General features: G+C 36.4%; 3 protein-coding genes across 4 annotated transcripts; 1 reads left to right on the top strand and 2 right to left on the bottom strand.

Annotated features, from left to right (window-relative positions):
- Positions 1–433: 433 nt before the first annotated feature.
- Positions 434–1,881, bottom strand: LOC124445578 (RNA polymerase II degradation factor 1-like). The gene has a single exon (XM_046996305.1). It carries the CDS (start codon positions 1,862–1,864, stop codon positions 608–610), a length of 1,257 nt encoding a protein of 418 aa, XP_046852261.1. The 5' UTR covers positions 1,865–1,881; the 3' UTR covers positions 434–607.
- Positions 1,882–1,944: 63 nt separating this feature from the next.
- Positions 1,945–11,658, top strand: LOC124445579 (RNA-binding protein 41-like). Of its 2 annotated transcripts, XR_006948195.1 has the most exons (10): positions 1,945–2,061; positions 2,212–2,269; positions 3,565–3,738; positions 4,224–4,419; positions 5,554–5,776; positions 6,626–6,861; positions 7,190–7,334; positions 7,420–7,516; positions 8,108–8,291; positions 11,042–11,658. XR_006948195.1 is itself a non-coding variant. In XM_046996306.1 (9 exons), exons 1-9 carry the CDS (start codon positions 2,046–2,048, stop codon positions 8,115–8,117), a joined length of 1,155 nt encoding a protein of 384 aa, XP_046852262.1. In that variant the 5' UTR covers positions 1,945–2,045; the 3' UTR covers positions 8,118–10,114. The 2 variants fall into 2 exon arrangements, 1 of the variants encoding a protein (XP_046852262.1); XM_046996306.1 differs by lacking the exon at positions 11,042–11,658 and having other exon boundaries at positions 8,108–10,114.
- On the bottom strand, positions 8,644–17,681 carry LOC124445577 (zinc metalloproteinase nas-13-like). Its single transcript, XM_046996304.1, has 12 exons — positions 17,514–17,681; positions 16,473–16,631; positions 14,811–14,999; positions 14,419–14,557; positions 13,522–13,613; positions 12,858–12,941; positions 12,475–12,699; positions 12,047–12,169; positions 11,709–11,825; positions 11,015–11,131; positions 10,569–10,694; positions 8,644–8,915 (listed from the first exon to the last, which is right to left on the bottom strand). The coding sequence occupies exons 1-12, from the start codon at positions 17,566–17,568 to the stop codon at positions 8,791–8,793; spliced, it is 1,551 nt and encodes a 516-aa protein (XP_046852260.1). The 5' UTR covers positions 17,569–17,681; the 3' UTR covers positions 8,644–8,790.
- Between the last annotated feature and the right edge of the window lie 1,314 nt (positions 17,682–18,995).

The raw sequence follows: 18,995 nt of genomic DNA, 5'->3' as shown, positions 1-18,995 counted from the left end.
GGTTTAGATGATCAACTGACTACACAACGTACTTTAAAACAATTTTTAAATTTGGGCAATAGCTGGATTTTCAGAATTCTGTCGACTCGTTTTCTCGGAAAACCTGCAAAAGTATTTACTTATAGTTGTTTTCGTGTAAGGACAAAAGACCATTAATGTAATAATTTTGAAACACAGACATGCTAGCGCTAACATCTACTTATCATCGCGCAAAGTTCTGTTAAGCGCCAGGTAATATTTTTCTCTTCTGCATCAATGAGCAATGACGTCATGGGCATTGGAAATTATGAACTGCTTTCCAGTAGCATCTGAAAATCACAATCAGTTTGATCGAAGGTTTACGAATAATGAAGGGTGTTACTTCGTAAGATTTTTTGAAAACAAAAAACGTATCAACATACCATAGACGCAGTTGAAACTAACACATTTCAAATAAAGCGCAGCAAGCTCTTTTGCTTGTATTCAAGTAGAGACTTTCAACTGACATTGACTCTAGCATAACTAGCAGAGAAGATGAATTAGGTTGTGTTCATTTCGACAAAGATATACATATTTACGTATATATATACACATCAGGGTCTCTTAAGGCTCTTCATTATAACTTCAACTACAGTTTAACTTGTTCGTCGGGAATATTTTCGAAGTAATCTTTGAACCATTCAATATGTTCCTTCTTTTCTTTCACACTCAAGTGGGGATTCTGCTGTAGTCCGGTCACAACAAGCTCCATAAACTGACGGATATTTCCTGTTTTTGGAAATTCACTTAAGTGATGCTCTAGGAATACGTGCTCGTCAAAACCAACACCTTCTTCATTCGTTTTGCATTCCTCGTTATCAATCGGAAATGACCACTGCTTGTTCACGTTCTCAATCAAGTCATGAAAACCACTCCTAGCAATGGTTGCCTTACCTTGATCTCTAACCGCCTGCTCGTGCATCTCTTGAAAAATACTTTTATAATCATCATCTGACTGTTCTGGCCACTTTTCTAAGACCTGGTCAAACATGTGAGTACGAGGGCCAAAGTCCAGCGGTATCTTTGTTTGGCCTTTCGGCCCGCCTTTACTTCGAAAATGTGTTTGTTTCATGTCTTTACGTTCTACAGCTAACTTCGCATCAGGTGCTTGACCTGGGGCAAATACCGCTTCATCTACCGAGTGGCTACTTGCCTTCCGATCCACGAGAACTTCCTTTATCTCGTCAACGTCCACTGTCTTTTGTGGTGATAGTTTTATTGGTTGTTTGAGTATTTCGCTATTCTTCTTTGATGGAGTGGAACTCTTTTCATGATTTTCGCTAGACCTACTCAGGCTTGTTAACATATTTGTGATTTTTGTGACATCAACTGTTTGACCTGCGACATTGGTGTCTTTCTTCGTTAAGTGCGTTGTCTTCTTCGCTTTCGGTGAAGGTCGCGGTTCGGCAGGTGGTTCGGGATCGGCAATGGGAGGTTGAAAATTTGTTACTTTGGCACTTTTTTGAAGCAAAAGTTCCTTTAGTTTAGGTAAGTCACTATGCGTTGTCTTCTTCGCTTTCGTTGAAGGTCGCGGTTCGGCAGGTTGTTCGGGATCGGCAATGGGAGGTTGAAAAATTGTTACTTTGGCACTTTTTTGAAGCAAAAGTTCCCTAAGTCGAGATAAGTCGGTTCTGACTTCTTTTTTTTGTTTTGTAGTATTTGGGGTCAAATCGCTCGTTCCATCATCAGTTCCTTGGCCTTTAGCCAAACGAGATGCACTTCTGAAATGGCGAATGACAAAAAAAGGCTTTTTACTCAACATACTGTAATTGCTATGCTGCAATACAAAAGTTACATCGCAAAACAAGCTTTTCGCTGCTAAAGTGTTTTTAGCAACGACGGCCATGTTTCTTGATTGAGCCTGATGTAAGAAAAGTCAGCGCAAACTCGCTACGAGCTGAAACGTGATGTTAGAGAAAGCGATAACAAGTTTGGAATTCCAAATTTTTATTACTCTGAAAACGAAAATGTACCAACTTGAATTCTGCTTCAGTTAAGTTAAGACTTACAGTGAATACGGCAAAATTATGGTTGGAGGATCAGGTAATAACAAAATACTTTGTTGTCAAAAATTTGTCCGAATTTTTAATATTGCATGGCATTGACAAATTGACAATTGACATTGGGCCATATTGGCCAGCAAAGCTACATCTATAAAGTTAAAGTCTATTATATGATATTCTTTATGTGTAGTAAGTGGAAAAACATTCAAACCTGATCCATCTTCATATGAGGCGACTGGTATTCCTTGGTATGTAGCATATTCTATTCATCATCACAGGATATTTTTTTCTAAACTCCATTATTTTGTTAAATAAAATCCATAGTGAATTTTTAAAAAATCACTATGGATTTTCGTAAAACAACATTCTCTATCCATGAATTGATATCATATAATTTCACTTGACCATTATTGTTATTCAATATGGCAATCATGTAAATTCCATGATAAATAGCAATGTTAGATTTTTAAAAAATTTCCCGTGCATTGTAATGTTTTATTCACATAAATCACCGTCATCTCTGTAGAAATAAACTCTATTGAAGACTTATTATTTCAGTGGCACTCTAATACTTCACCAGTCACAATGATCTTTTGATTCAAACAAGCAAAATGGGGATATAGCATAAAACGTGATCATTATCTTGCCCAAACTATATAAAAATTGTTTAAAATATTCTTGTTAGTCAACTATAAAGTAGTATCAAGGATTTAGATTGGTATAACTTTGACTGCTTAGATTTCGGACAACCAACCCATGAAACTCCTGTGGTTGAAGGAAAAAGAATGTAAATTTTCTTTTCAACGGCAAAATTGCTTACATGAACATTTTGGTTTTTGAAGGGATGAATGATCTAATTGATGCCGTCACACTGGCATAACCAGCCAGAATATTTAGTCATGGATTGTAAATTTCAGATCATTAGCATTATTTATTTCTTTAGAATTCTATAGTTTTTACAGTGAGTGAACATGAAACACCTGTATATTAATGTAGCATGCTCAATTTTACATATCTGTGCAGGGTATCATTGGGTATTCCTTAGAAAAGTTGATTGCCACAAGTGACACCCTGCATTGTGGCTTTGATTGCAGTCTTTTGTGGGAGAACAATTTCATCCAGGACCAGTACCAACCACTTGCCTATAATGTTTGTTTTATTTTGACATAAGTTTTTAAAGGCATGGGAACCATTATGTAATACCAAAATGGATATTTGCGCAGATTCACACATTTCTCTATAACATTTCTTTGAAAGTTCATCACAGTTTACACAGTTGATGTGCATCCAGTTTTGCAACTTCCATTGCAAGAAATTTTATGTTATTTTTGCAAGCAGAAAATGTTGAAAGACAAATTAGAGAGTCAGTTTTGAGCTAATTCTCATGTCTTTTTTATCTTAGCTTGTGGCTTAATCGACAAAAGGGGGGAGGGGGGACGTTCAATTTCAAAGTTATTTGTGGTTTTCTGCCTGAAATCTAAAATCTACATTTTCATTTGCAAGCTGAGGATTCATACTCATAATTAATTACAATCTTTTTCAGCGGTAATCCGCGCCGTTATAAAAACCGTTCAGTCATGCGTATGATACCGAACAAAAATGTTCCATACGAAAATCAGCAATTGGGGGCGCCCGGTAAGGGAACAATATCGGAGGCAGAAGACCACTTGCAAGACATGCTAAAGACGCAACTGGACACGAAAGTCTCACTTAACAGGTAGCTTCACTGACGTAACTGCTCTATCGTGATAACTTGAATAGCTTAAACCGGGGAATATCGTTACATTTTGTAGATGTAGATTATCCAGGATAGTAAAGTCCCGAGAAGGACTATTGGTCACTTCACTGACGTTTCGAAAACTTTCGCGGTAATCATCTTGGTAGCTGTTGATTGACTCTGAAGGTGACTACCGCCAAGGTTATCGAAACGTCAGTCAACACTAGTACCTACAATCCTTCTTAAGATTGCTCTAACTTGGACTAACTATCAACATCGACAAACATGTATTTGCACGATATTTTTCAGTGTAAGACTAACCACAGGTCTGGATTAAATATTTCACTTCATGGCTTATGTAAAAAGTTTCCTAGCGCAAATATTTTCCAGCACTGCCAAATTGCCAGTGCGAGATGTATAAATGCCAGTGATTCCAGGTTGTAATTTCGTATAATATAAATTGTGTTCACTTTCCGTATTCCAAGAGCATCGAAGAAACGAAAGTTGTTCACGGAGCCGGTTGTTTACGACTCTTCACAGGAAAAAGCCAGTGGATTCATGACGTTGAGCAACTACAACAAATTTGACGTTTTGAAAGAAAAAGAAGCTGAGCTAACTGGCATGGGGCTGACAAAAGACGAAGTCAAGCTGAAAATGGTTGACTGTGGTCTCCTTAACGAGGTTCGTCAAGAAAACTGAAGTTATTTGCTCAATGAATTGACTTTTTCCTACCAGTCATTCTGGATATTTAAATCTCTCGCCAATTTCTGTCAATATGATAACTTAAAGTGCGTAAATCACCCTCAGGGAAATAATCTATTTATGTTAAGTGGACGATTTGCTATACGTATATGTTTTATAAGACGAAAATTTGATCTTCCTCGACTTCTTGAGCCTCAAAGTTGGCTTCTTTCCAGTTTGACCGTGAGGTGGTGTGACTGGGACTAGTTCACCCGGACGTGGCGTACATTGGAGAACACGCTGTTTTTCAGCGTTATAGTTTATAGTGACATTTGTAGAAAAGTCGAGGAATTTATTTTCATCAAACCTGTATTGAGTGAATTTTTCGTGGTTGAGATGCTGCACTGATGCGTAGTTTATGGATGTTCGAACGTAGTGAACTATTATGAAGGAATATCGTCACATTGAATGAATCATTAAAGGAATGCGAATCAAGTTGACTGTCTGTATTGTAGGAAATACTGGACGGCATCGTGTGATAGGGTGATAGGAAAATGAAAATTTATAAGCGATTAAATTCTTCACTTTATTATTGAATTAACATTATTTCTATAGCATTAAAAAGCAGCGTGTTTTCCAATGTACGTCACGTTCGGTGAACTAGTCCCAATCACAACACCTCAGGTCAAACAGGAAAAAAGCCAATTTTGAGGCCCAAAAAGTCAAGGTAGATCGAATTTTCGTCTTACAAAATATATTGCAAATGTTCTTGAAACCCGCCCACTCTATCTAAATTATTTTCCTGAGTCCTATATGTGCACTAAAACAGCGTCACTATCTAGTTTTGTTAAAATCCCGAGTAAGAGTAGGATTCCAAACTTTCCCGACAATCCTTAGAAAATCCCATTATTCTCACTTTCGTTCCCATGCTCCCAAGGGGAGGATGAAAATCACTGCGCTCTGTTTCTTCTGTAAATATATTGTTATATTCTACATCAAAATTTCGATACCATTAAATAGCTATACACCTTTACCATTACTGGACTCCGAGCCAAATCTATTATCAGAAAAAATACTTTTTTTGTCAGAAAAACCAGCGTAGCTATTGAAGTTACAAACTTTTTATTTTGTCAGGATTGCGTCCAAAGTAACTATGGGGTAAATCCCGAAGTTGAAAAAGACAGACGCGTTGCAATTCAAGAGAAAATACAAAGGAAGAAAGAAAGTCTTTCTCAACAGACAACCTTCTCCAACGTGCGAACAATGAGTCGCCATGCCATGGAAGTTGAGCAATCCTTAAATAAAGGAACTGAAAAGTCGATGGCGTTTTCTCATTTACTTCATTCAAGCCAAAAATGTATGAGCTGAAGTTGAAATTTAAGGCTTTCCCCACGCGGACCCCGTACCATAACCCTTTGCTGCAAGAACTTTTTTGTGGACCAAGCTCCATCATGTTCGGTGATTGTTGCCCCGAAGCAACACCATGCAGCAAAGGGTTATTTTAACAAAACTCGCTTACAGCCGAATCTGTAGTGGATTACAACCCTCACCAGACTACTCACCCTCACTATATATGTTGTCGCGCTTGTTGTGCTTTGCTGCGCATGAGTTTCACGAAGATTTTGGTGTAAGCACACACTACGTACGCCATAGTTTTGTATTTCATTAACCCTTTGCTGCATGAATTTTTTTGCGGACTGAACTCCATTGTGCTCTGTAATTGTTGCCGTGAAGCAACACCATGCAGAAAAGGGTTAACACCATCCGAAAACTTCCAAGTCAACTTTTGCTTTTTCGAAGTTTTGTTGTGCATGTGTTTTGAGTTTTAATAAGAAGCTGATGAAACCGCGAGTTTAGTTAACATTGCGTAAAGGAAGGTGGCGACAACTTTCGTTCTCAACAACCTATAAATCTGCATAGCTGCAAACTTTACAATGCAAATTCGGTCATTTTACTTCAATCTCTGCATTGAAAAATCTTATAGAAAACGAACAAAATGAATATGCGGATATTAACATTGATGAAGAATCGATCTAAATACAAGAATGTACATATATAATGCCTCTTGCATTATTAAGATCTTCACAACGTTCTTGAATTTCTTTCTAGTTGTGATAGGCAAATCGCCTTGTCTTGTCAAAATTTAATTTTCTTTGAAATTTACCATTGCTCAAGTGATTTTATACTCATTACAATCTCATTTCAGTCGATCCTGCCCTTGACGCGGTCTTGAAAGAGTTTGAAAAAAGAAGCGTATCTCAAAAGGTTGATGGGGAAAGCGATATGGGTGTCGATGGGGAAGACGAGTCCGATGGCTGTACAGATGAAGACGAAAGAATCATTCCATTAGATGAAGAGGTGATCAAGCGACATCGTTTAACGTTGAACGAGATTCGTGCTCTGCCCCGGTTTAAAGAATACGAGCCAGGCATCCCTTCAAGGGTAAGCTTAAGCGTAACAGTTATGGCAATCTATGGTTATGACAGTAGTCTATTTTCAAGCTACCACACGCACAATAAGAAATATGTCGAGTTTATCAACTTATTGTGACTACATCCAACCTTTTATAGACGCAATTTTCCAAAGTTTGGATTAATGCTGTTTTGGTGGCGCCAGGGTGAGGGAGGGGGGTAGATCTCGGGTGGCTGATATAAGTAAAAATAATAGAAGTTGAATTTGAAAACTTTCCAGGTTTGAAAACTCTTTCTGAGGTTTCACCTAGACGTTTTTTTCCAGTTATCCGTGTATCTTTGTTGAATTTTTATTTAAGGTTTTATACATCAAAAACCTCAGTAAGAAAGTTACAGACGCCGACCTTAAAGCTCTGTTCAACCGATTCATAGACGAGAGCTGTGCTGTAAACATTCGGCTGATGAGCGGACGCATGAGAGGACAGGCATTCGTTACGTTTGAAGGTTTGGCCATTGAAATTACGTCGAAAACACGTGCACTTGCACGTAAGATGCATAAATTACTTATGTCAATGAACTTTGTTTGTAGATAAGAGCATCGCCATTGCTGCATTTGAATTAATAAATGGTTATCAGCTTTATGAGCGAACTGTTGTCATTCAGTATGGCAAGAACGACAAGTTCGGGTAAGGGCTTGGAGACCTTTATGTATATTTTGTTCGGAATTACAACAATCACGTATTTGGCAATCGTGGTTTAATTACATCCTTTAACGTTTAAAAGAAGTTGGCTGTTAAAATTTTTACGACATATTTTAAAGTGCTACCCTATTTCATAATGGATACAAATATAATGCTTCAATGTGTGTGTTTAGTTCCTGAGTGACGTGCAACTAAATTCATTGAAGATGGGTGTACGTCGACCATTTTGAATGCATTTTTTCAAAAAATTAACCAGTTTATTTTTGTAGTAGTTTTACAAGATATTTATCCTATTTGTAGTTATTTACGTTAATGATAAGCGATACTCGCGAAAGTCATGAAGGGGAGGTGCAGCCTTACCAAAATAAGCTTTTTTTAACCATCTTATGACGCATACTGCGACTGTGATTTTCAGCAACAATAAATTTATTAACCATTCTCAAGGTTATCACTGTCAATTCAGCGTTTAGGTAAAAAACTTTAAAGTGCCTTTAACATATTTTTGAAATGTAAACTTTGTCCTAATTATTTACCAGTATAAATAATAACGTGTTTCATCTTAAATCCATGTTTCAGTGACAAGTAAAACCAAAGAAATACAAATGTGAAGTTTCCCAAAACGACGTGCGTTACGTCTTTGGTCAGAAGCAACATTGTCTTCGTGCTTACTAAAAAGAAGCGAGTCGATTTTGATCAGGACAACCATCCCGTCACGTTTTGGTCACGTCAGGTCCCGGTGATAACAACATGACCGTGAATGGTGAGTCAGTATTTCAACTATGCTCTTATAAAGATGCTTTAAAATTCTTCAAACAGAAACTAGAATGTGTTTTGTGTCATGCTGAACGGATGAAATAGCTACTTCACGAACGTGCAGGTTTTCTGTGCAAGATTTCTGTCTTTGCCGCTTGCGTGTGGTGTGTACGGCTAGGATTCTCGGCTCTTTTATATAATCACCCGAAAGTGCACTTTTTATGATAAGTATGTCGTTGATAAATATCGTAGCTATAACGTTTAAAGAACATCGTTCACCATAAATGCAAGTCGCGTGACGTCATCCCTACGTGTTAGCTATAACATGCCATTGCACTTAATGACCAATCAAGTTGCTCGTTTTCACACCCTGTTTAATCGAATAACAAAACGTATTTGAATTTAATCGTCAACTTATCTATATACTCCGATACATTTTACAACATTTTTTCATACATTCCTATGCCTATATGTGTAATAAATGAAAGCATTAAACAGTTCACTTTCTATGATGTGCATTTGTGCCCACAAGCTACGACACAGTTGTTCCTCATGTAAGCTTCGAAGATTTTATGGGTGCAAAAGCCATTTGACTTCCATTGCTTGCAGTTTTGATTTTTGTCCTTGCAAACTATATTGTGAAAAAATTAATGCATTTTGTTTACAAATAAATTTATCTGGTATGCAAAATTTCTACTGTAGACTACAGGCACAGAATAGACATCTAACAGAAGGCCCACTCGGCTAAATCGTGGCGTATTTTTTCACTACGCATGCGTGACTTCCCAGCAAGATACTTTCACAAAATCAATATGGAATAGTATTGCACCAGAATGTTATATTACTAATAATTCACGTTTAAAGCACAAGTTTGCCGTTATTTTTACAAAGAGTTATCATCTTGCGAAGGAGATAAGGTTTCAAGCTTTTGTAGTGCAAAACGATATATTTGTAAAAACATTTATATTTTCTATTGCGATCTAGCTGAAGTATCTTGCTGGAACGCGTGTCTGCTTAGAAATTGCTTCAGAAAAGTAGGGGACACGAACATCAAAGGTTCCGACACGAGTGGACCTTCTGTTATGATATCTATTCTGTGCTAAAGGTGTCCAAAAAAAACCTGGAACCCGCATATATTAATTATAAATTGGCTGAAATTAATATTCACAATAATGTAATTAGCATTCACAACAGTTTAGAGTCTGCGCCTCTGAGATTTCATAAGGTTTGCACAGTATTAGTAAAGAAAAACAAGTTAAAATTTAAAAGTACTGTCGTACACTGATTTTCATCTCAAATTTATTACGCAAAATCTTTGTAAAATCAAAGCGATGTTAAATAAGTAATAACAGCCACTAAAATGTGATCATGTTTTTCATAAACTTCGACGAACATGGACAAACTAGCGTAACTAAATTAAACAGGCGGAAAAAATATCTATGGCAGACTAAATTATTTCTTGCAGATGTCATTTTAATGCATACATGATTATTTGCCCGGGCTCCGTTTTTTGTGCGACACCTTTTGGAACACTGATAACTTGAACTCTTGTGGGAACGGAAAATCGTTCTAGTTAGTGAGGTTTAAGTTGTCGCGGATGTAGTTGACTTTTTTGTGTATTAGGTCAGTATACAAAAGCATTAGCAGCTTCACTTGTCATTTACAATTGTAAGCTACAACAAAGCAATATACAGATAGTTCAAGTGTGATTAAATGCTTTGAAAGATTCGTATTTATATAATGAAAAACTCCATATGCTATATAGATCAGTAATCTCAAAGTTGTAACACCATTGAGGCAAATTGATCAAAATAAACATTTGAAACTTTATTGCTCCTGTAATTTACTAATTTCTTGTTGTTTGAATCGAATTTACAATTTCGACTTATGAAATTTTAACCCTTGAGGGTTAAAGAAATTTATAAATTATGAAATTTTATTCCTTTAAGCGTTTTGAGATTTAAAGTGCCCATATCACCCTCAAGGAAATAATTTATTTAGATAGAGCGGACTATTTTAACTCAAAAAATTGATCTTATTTTACTATTCGGGCTTCAAAGTTGGCTTTTTTCTTGTTTGACCGTGAGGTGCTGTAGTAACACTTTTCATAGGAAAGTTTTCGTATGTAAACATAAATATTAGGCGCGCAAAGCACGACCCTGACCTTCGTTCTTTAAGCCACGAAAAAAACTTGAAGCAGTATAATTTTTCCAGTAAAGACTGACAGAGAATGATGGATAAATGATTTGCTTATTCAGATATGTATCTGACTTATAATACCTACATTGTTTACAGGTTTGACAGCAATTGTTCTTCATGAATAATTGATATTCGTTCTCAGCATACATCACGCAGTATTTCTCCCATTGTTTGCAGTTTGTATTTAGATCGCTTGCACACATCGCTCCTACTGCAATTGAAATAATTTTGCGAATTCAATATTGAGCTTGTTTCCCAGTAGAACACATATAAAAAACATAACAATATTATGGCTAAATGCATAGGCGAAAGAAGTTCGATTATTTGTGAGAGGAGAATACATTGGGCGTGTATTGTCTTAAAAACGTTCTGTTGTTATAAACCGTGGTCTTGAGTACGATGATCAGTAAATGGATTGACCCGGTTTTACTTTGTCTTTTAGGCAATAAATACGAAAATTAATCTTAATTAGGTCGTACTTTCTTTATTTTATCATACATTTGATGAAACATTGCCAAAACTTTCACTTACTTTTTCTTCTTTCGCATCTTTCTCCAGTGTAAAGGGATGAACATGTGCAAGAGAATTTGTTTCCATTGTTACTGCATGTCCCTGAGTTCAAGCACGGAGAAGAGTTGCATGGGAGCACTACATATTTAAAATACGTCAAACAACAGTTTTAAGGAACAGAATATGGAATATACAGAAGGGCCATCTCATTTTTGTACCATGCCTATGTTATTACGCATGGGATTACTATTATAGCAGGCAATCATTTGCCTGTATTGACCAATAGAATTGATGAATTAGCCATTATTCTAACTACATTTACATGCAGCACCGAGTTTCACTAAGTGGACCTTCTGTATGCATTTTTTTCTGTAGTTAAAATTTCCGAAGTGTCCGCAAGTATAAATTTATCTTTATCGTTAATTTTGGAGAGGAGGGATGTTTACTCGTACTCAGTTGTGCCTGGCTGGTTCTTTTGAAAAGCAATTCAGTTTCAATTCATTAACCCACCCCACCCCTACCCCACGAATGGATGCTCAAGCGACGGCATTTTCAAAACTTTAATTATATATCAAATTTTCACAAGTTTTTGTTATGTCTAAAAAATAGTGATGTTTGTTTGTAAATGTGTACAAATATCTCGTCAATACTATAGAATGGTGAAATGCGCATGTTATACTCATGATTAATTACAGATGTACCAAGTGCTAGTTACCTTTGCGTTCGCACTGCTTGCCGTTATAGCCAGCAGGACAATTGCAGCTATAACTATTACCGACGTCTTTGCAAACTCCCAGATTGAAACAGGGCGATGATGAACACGATTTCACAGCTATAACGTAGAATAATGCACGAGATGATGAAAAACTAGATTGCATAATAAGTTGAATTCTCTGCGCTAATTCCCCTTGATTTTTTAGCATACAAACACACAAGTTATTTTGGGTTGTTCAAACATGACAAAACGATGTTTTCTATGTAACAGGATGTTCAAGTTGCTCAAATATGTTCTATACTTCAACTTGTGCGTTTTTTTCCTTTCGAAGAGCTTACCAGCGGTTTGCTTGCGACAGGTTGCACAGCAGTTCTTCTTCATAAAGCTTTCGAATCCCTTCTTGGGATTGCAATATCCCTGTTTGCCCCATGAGTCGCAATTTTTGTCATTGTCGATGCAATCTACACGAGATACACGTTAAATAGTTAAGTGAAATCTTTCTGACAGGAAGTACCCAACAACTTTTGAACCCCCGCTAAAACATTCACGGATTTTACCGGGAGAGGCAATGACAGATAAAACTCTAGTTAGTTACTGTCGAAACTTATAAGTTGGCAAGTGGCAACAAAATTTATCCGACACAAGTTATGCTTTGATCAACCAAAATTCGTCTCAGTATGCACAAAACTATACTTATACACTAAGGTAGGTCACATCGTCTCCTCTATATAGAAAAGGGGCTGACCACTAGCTTTTTTATACTAACCGCAACTGTACAATAATTGAGCCTGTTTCTTGTCCAGTTTGCTCAAGCGATACCGCTGACCCAGCCTAACGTTGCCTGGATTGTTTCCTTTTATTGTTATGGTGGATGAACGGCCATCTTTCGAGAAGGCTCTGGAGCCATAATGCATTACGCTGTTGTAGTCGTAACCGACACCAAGATCGTTGATTTTTGACGAAGAATATTTTCCAAAGTTAAATCGCATCGCTTAAAAAATATAAATATTGTCATGTGGATGTTTTGCATGAAGAAGTCCATACCTAAATTGATGTGATTTTTTCATAATCGCATTACAAATATTTGGAAATTGTAGTTAAGGCTAATGTGATTGCATTCGATTTCAGCCCACGAGTGATTGTCCTTACCAGGAATAATGTTCTCCCAATGAATAGTTACGTAGCTGTCTCGATCTGTTCTCGATTGCTCGTGCCAGAAACCCATAGCATGACCTGCAATTAAACATCTTTCACCATAAACAAAACGTCCTTGACGATTTCATCTAGTGGCGAGTTTAAAAAGCACGCGTGATTCTTTAACTTTAGTTAAAAAAGTAGTCGAACTTCTTTAACTTTTCAGTTCTTGCGTACTGCCTTATCCAGTTGAAAAACTTGCTTGTTAGCCCTCATCAGCCATCATGCACCTCGTGGAAATCGAGAGCGATTGGTTTTGTGAATTTTTGTTGTTGACATTTTTTAAGAAGCGGACGACTCTTCGCTAAATGCACGTTAAGTCATTTTAATTGAATTTTTGTTTAGTATACATTTAAAATACCTTAACGTTGTATTTAGTAGCAACTTTGATCTTCTCGAGAAATGCCTTTTGAAGTAAACTATCAAGTTTATAGTCAGAAACATGAGTAAAACAAAAAGGGTTGACAGCCATTTGTTTTCGCTACTCGCTATCTATTCGCTATCCAATGAAAATTAGATTGCCAGTAGAGTAGCCAATCAAATTAAAGCATTTGCAATAGACTACTATTATGATCCTACTAATAAAGTTTATGAAAATTGTCAAAAATCAATAATTCACCTATTTCGTGTATGACAACACCAATGTGATCACAACCTTTGCCAATGGAGATTGTTTGTCTTCCGCCCCTGCGACCAACTTGCGAGTAACATCTATATATGAAAAATGCAAGTCAATGGCAAAGTCGTTTCTCCAGAGGTGGTAAAATTTTTGCTAAGACATGCCAAATTAAGCAACCAGTGGAGTGAAAATGATGTTTTTAAATAATTACGAGCTGATTTTGAAGCCCCACTCAGTGAGAGTGTGGGTGAGCTTTTAGAATACGGGCGTTTGTTGTACAATATATATAAACATTTTAAAACAACGTGAAATTCAATCCATGTATTATAGAAAAAGTTTTTTTGTGATCCAATCATAATCCCCTCATAAATTTCTTTACAAAGAGTCAGACCCAGAGCCCTACATACGTAGGAGTTGGGAGACCGGAGGTAATTTGCCTGGCGTTTGCCATTTTATTCCAAATGCCAGCAAATTTAGAACATTAAATAGGGGAAAAACAAGTTTTCTGTTGTGTTTTCTTATTCGTGAATAGAGAGCGATCGCTATCTTTGGAATTCAGTTGTTTATAAATGTCATAATAATAGAAAAACATTTATTTAATCCAGTGGATGTAATTTATATTGGATTATCTGGCTGTTTTTGCCACAAGGGAGCGAGTAGATTTCTATTCTTTATAGCTTTGATTTGCGCTATTAAAACGCAACATAATATCATTGTAAAAGAATTTTATAATTTATCTCCTAGCTAAAAAATGGATTTATTTTGCGCTTTTGGAACAAAAATGGTGGCTTGGTACCCAAGTGACCATATTTACCTAATCACATTGGTCATAATACGAAATGTAGAGAACAATGCGTGCCCCAACTCTTATAAATATAGGGCTCTAGTCAGACTTACCCTTCTCCTTTAATGAAGTAAATGTAATCCCTGGGACGTTTAGAAGCGTCCACGTTTGTCACATCTTTCCATTTCCCCAAACAAGGTAGCGTCTCTTCCCATGCTTTAATGGCAGCTCGAATCACACTCTTTGCATACTCTATACAGTGTGCGAACGAAGTTGAGTCTATTGTAATTCATCAACAGGCATCAATTATTTTATGTATAAAATAGTATAGATTAAATTTATTTGATAATAACAAATGGTTAAAGGAGTTAGTAGACGTGCGTTTCACTTATAGCAATTGATAATTGATAGATCGATTTCTGCGTACCCAAAAACTTTTTAATGGTGCAATCAATGAACGTTATATATTTATTATTTACTTAACATGAAGTGAAGGTGTACTCACGTCCTAAATCATTTCTAAAAATGTACGCAAGTTTATGAGTTTGCCATAAGTTGCTTCCCGTAGATATTTTTCTCATTACGGCACGCTTTCTTCGTCTATTTCTCAACGTTTTCATTACGTCGATGGGTGGCATTGCAATGTCACCTTGAAACAAGAATTTATCCTCTTCGCTACGTTGAATCGGTTTGCCTACAAGTAGGAAAAAAACGCTTTGGCGTTCATTGTGCATAATTCGTTCAAGAGATGCAAAGATTTTGGCAAAGTCGTCAGACTCGTTGCTCCCCGCTGAGATCCTCATCGATTCCAACTAACATTGTCTCATGTAAATTGAATTTCTCGCTTTTCTGGAATAAGTGGCCATTCTTTTAGTTGCATTAGTTTGACAGGGTCATCGGTCTGGCTTATTGTGCCCGGTGTTGAAATGTATCCAAATGTTCTTTTCGTAAAACTGTTAATGGCAAAGCTTAACAAATCAACAAATCTCTACTCAAGGAGACCACACACATGGTTATGTGGAGGAAGCGTTTTATTTTGCCGGTCATGCAAACCTGAATTTTGGAATTATAGAATGAAATTAAGTATAATGTAACTAACTGGCTATAGAGTCGTTAGGGTGCTGATTAAATACGAATAGAAATACATTATTGTCCTAATCTAAGTTGTACTGACAAGAGAGAAAGTTGGTTCTGGTCATGTGTCGTCTGTTTTTATGCAACATTCTAAGCGATTGAACTATGACTCCAGTTGACGAGCTTATAACCAAAAAAGCAGTAAGTTTTACTGAGATTATCTTTGATACTGAGATAATCAATTTTGATTATCATTTTAACTTTGTATTGAGAAGCTGAGTTTGTTACATTCATCTAATTTTAACAATGAAAATGCTTTGAAAATAAAGAAACAAGAAGTTTTATTCTTTTGGGCTCCGGAGCTCTGGAATTTGCGCCGTAAAACCTTCCATATAAAATCTGTCTAAAATTAACAACATTCAGGGAAATGCCTCTTGTTGCAGTGGTTAACTCTCGGCGCTCGTCTTATAGGATTGGTTTTAGAACTATGGGCCCACTCTTTTATCGTTTACTGCTTACGTTGCCAAAAGTTTTATTCAATAAATGTAATTATTAAATAAAAACAACAAAACGCGTGCGCTGATTGGTCAACAGCTCTGTTTGCATAAGCCTGTGCAAAACAGATCTAAGCTCACCCAATCAAATTAGTCAATTATTCAAAGAGAATTGGAAAATCAATCAAGAATACCCTTTAGAGGAAAAATTAAAGCATTGTTTTAGAATTTTTCTGTTTCGCATTATTGTTTATTTTATAAAAGAAATAAAAGATTTTTTTATGTTTGCATTGGCTTAAGCAAATCTTGAGACGTTTGTGAGAGCTTTCGAGTAGGTGCCATCCTCGACTTTCGGTCTCAGGCTTGCACTGATCTACTCTGGAGTTCTCCCTAAGGTCTCCTCAGATTGCACAAACCTGTGCAAACAATTTCTTAAAAATGGCATGAAATTCAAAAGAAGAATCCATGGAAAAATTCTGTAAGTAGTCAACACTCCAATCAAATTACGACAACGGGTTTTTCTGCCTGACTAAATATGCCCAAATGTACCGTCCTCCTCTGCTACACCACTGGTTACCCCCACGTTATCCCAACCTTACTTCTCGCATGTGCATTGGCATTTATGATGATGTCAAATATAGTGGGTTTCATGCTATCGTCCACTTCTTGTCGACCGTCAGTTGAGTTTCTCATGTGTTTCAAGATTTCTGCCCAGTTTGATTGGTCGTCTCCAATATCGCTTCCCGCTATACTTTGAGCTGAGGAAAAGAAATGTTGCGTTATTCCAAAGCTTGCTTTCTTATTTGTATAAAGATCCAAGAAGTTTCAGGTTCAGAGAAAAACTTCAAAATGTCAACTCGAACACCAACTTCATTATGGGACATATTGAATTACTGACATGGTTTTACCATTGTTCGAAAGTTCTGAAAACGCCAGCGCACCCTGGAAAAAACAGATTGCAGGCGCATGCATGCACCAACTGCTTCTAGCAAACGTAGTGAAGGTGATAATATCTCTGGTGTGCTCTGGCTCAAAAATGAAGTAAAATAGGTTTCATTTCTTTGTCCTAATCCTATTGTATTTCTTCTTTTCTAAGCTGCTTGACCGATATTATTTTAACCTGGACGATCTCTATTTACAAACATGTAACGATATTATTTTATTGATTCGGCATGCAGAAGCAACAAAAATTTTGTCCGGGTAAAGTCATATTACTTATTTATAGACATGTAAAACTCTTTTCATACTTTTGAACTCTAAATCTAATATTTCCGCAGTTGATAATGGCATATTTCTTTCCTTGCATGCCGCTGGCTGGCGATAGGGATCTGAATATTTGGTGATGCATAAATAAATCAGTACATGTGAAGACCAGTTGCGTAGCTAGTCTGCAAAGTTTTGTCGTACCATGTAAATTTAAAGTCATTTGCATTATTTATTTTTTTAGATCTTTAGAAATGCATTGTTTTTAAAGCAATAAACACGTAAATGTTTACATGGCACTACCAAACTGGTCGATAGGCTACGGATATTGATTTTCAAGATCTTTTTCTTGAAGAATGAGAATATAATAATTGTGTCTTATGTAATAAAATAATGCATGCGTTTCGTACTCGGAACTTTCATGTTGTTTAAATTACCTTTGGTCATGGTGGCTCCCAGCAGAAATGTAAGCGAGATAACATACAAAATCATTTTTTGCTCTTTGCAAGACCTAGTGCTTGCGTTCACTGTGTCCAGTTCTTCTATCTCTGGTTGATTCAGTGCCCAACTTTGGCTGCTTACTCAGTTCAACCTCACAACTTATAGCCTCAATTGCACTAATTATAGACTTTGTAAGATAGAGTGGTAGAGATTAGCACATTTCGTCATTGGATCAGTTGAAAGAACCACCCATCATGTTTGTAAACACCCACTTGAACGTTTACCTATGCCATAGTGTTCATATTTGTGTTAAAGTATTTTGCCCTAAGAATGAATGCAAATGAGGCACAAAGCCACAAACCACAATTTATATTTTCCCGATTCTTTGATTTATTTAAAATGCAATTCTGGTGAACATAATCTTTTTGTTTTCATGTGCATGTCGTACGAATTAGAGAGTAAAAATCCATTCGATCAACAGATCAACACACTAAGATCAACAAACATTTACAAAGAAGAAATCAAACAAATATGTGAAAAGTACCTTCAAAGCAAAAGAGAGCTCAATTTCATTCGACTTTTTCGTAGCACAACATAAACACTCGATTTGGTTGTCATAACTATTTTTATGAATAAATTGTTCAAATTGTCAAAGGTTTGCTGAGAGGTTTGAGTTCGACTATTTTGGTCAAGTTTATTTCATATGTCTTCCAAAAGTAACTTTTTCAATAACTATTGGACATATCAAGTATTTTATACGATAGCTTCGTTTGAGTTGCAAAGTTCGGATCGGTAGATATAAACAAGAAGCTAATTCAGGTAGGCCATCAGTCAAACAATAGAATTACTTAATTACAAAAACAAATCAAAAATAATTACTGAGACTTTGAAAATACTTAAAAAAAACAAAATAAACCTAAGCCCATTTTTATGACGTAAGAGAATTAAACAGAATTGATAAAGGCAATGGAAAGGCATTGAAAATTGAGACTAAATAAACACGATGGTAAAAAATGCTCTAATCTTAAAACTTACCTCAATAAAAACTTACCTCAATGAAAACTTACCTCATAAAGAATACCAACGTAAATTGAGAGAACTGAAAACGTCAAGGTTAAAATGATATCAAGGAGGTCCATGCTCAGGACGTGCACCCAAAAAACGCAAATCTAGGTCTAGTTTGTGCGTGCTTGCGCATGTTCACCCGTCTATGAGTAAGAAGGTCTATAGAGAGTAATAAACTTGCGAGACTAACACATTAGTTTCATTTGATGTATTTTAACCTGCTATCGAATATACCAAATAGAACGTCTATAAAAACATACAACTGAGCATTGCACAAACTGTTAAAATACTAAACTTAGATCTGTCAGGATATGACATCCAGGTCCCCGAGTATCTATAGTTTAAATCAACACAACGTAGATAATGGAACGTGTTCAACAAATTGCGGAGTTTCGTGTTGAATAGTTGAGTGT

Source organism: Xenia sp. Carnegie-2017, unplaced genomic scaffold (assembly GCF_021976095.1).
Source record: "Xenia sp. Carnegie-2017 unplaced genomic scaffold, XeniaSp_v1 HiC_scaffold_22, whole genome shotgun sequence".
NCBI lineage: Eukaryota > Metazoa > Cnidaria > Anthozoa > Malacalcyonacea > Xeniidae > Xenia > Xenia sp. Carnegie-2017.
Note: the sequence above shows the minus strand (reverse complement) of the source record. Positions and strands in the feature narration are given on the sequence as shown.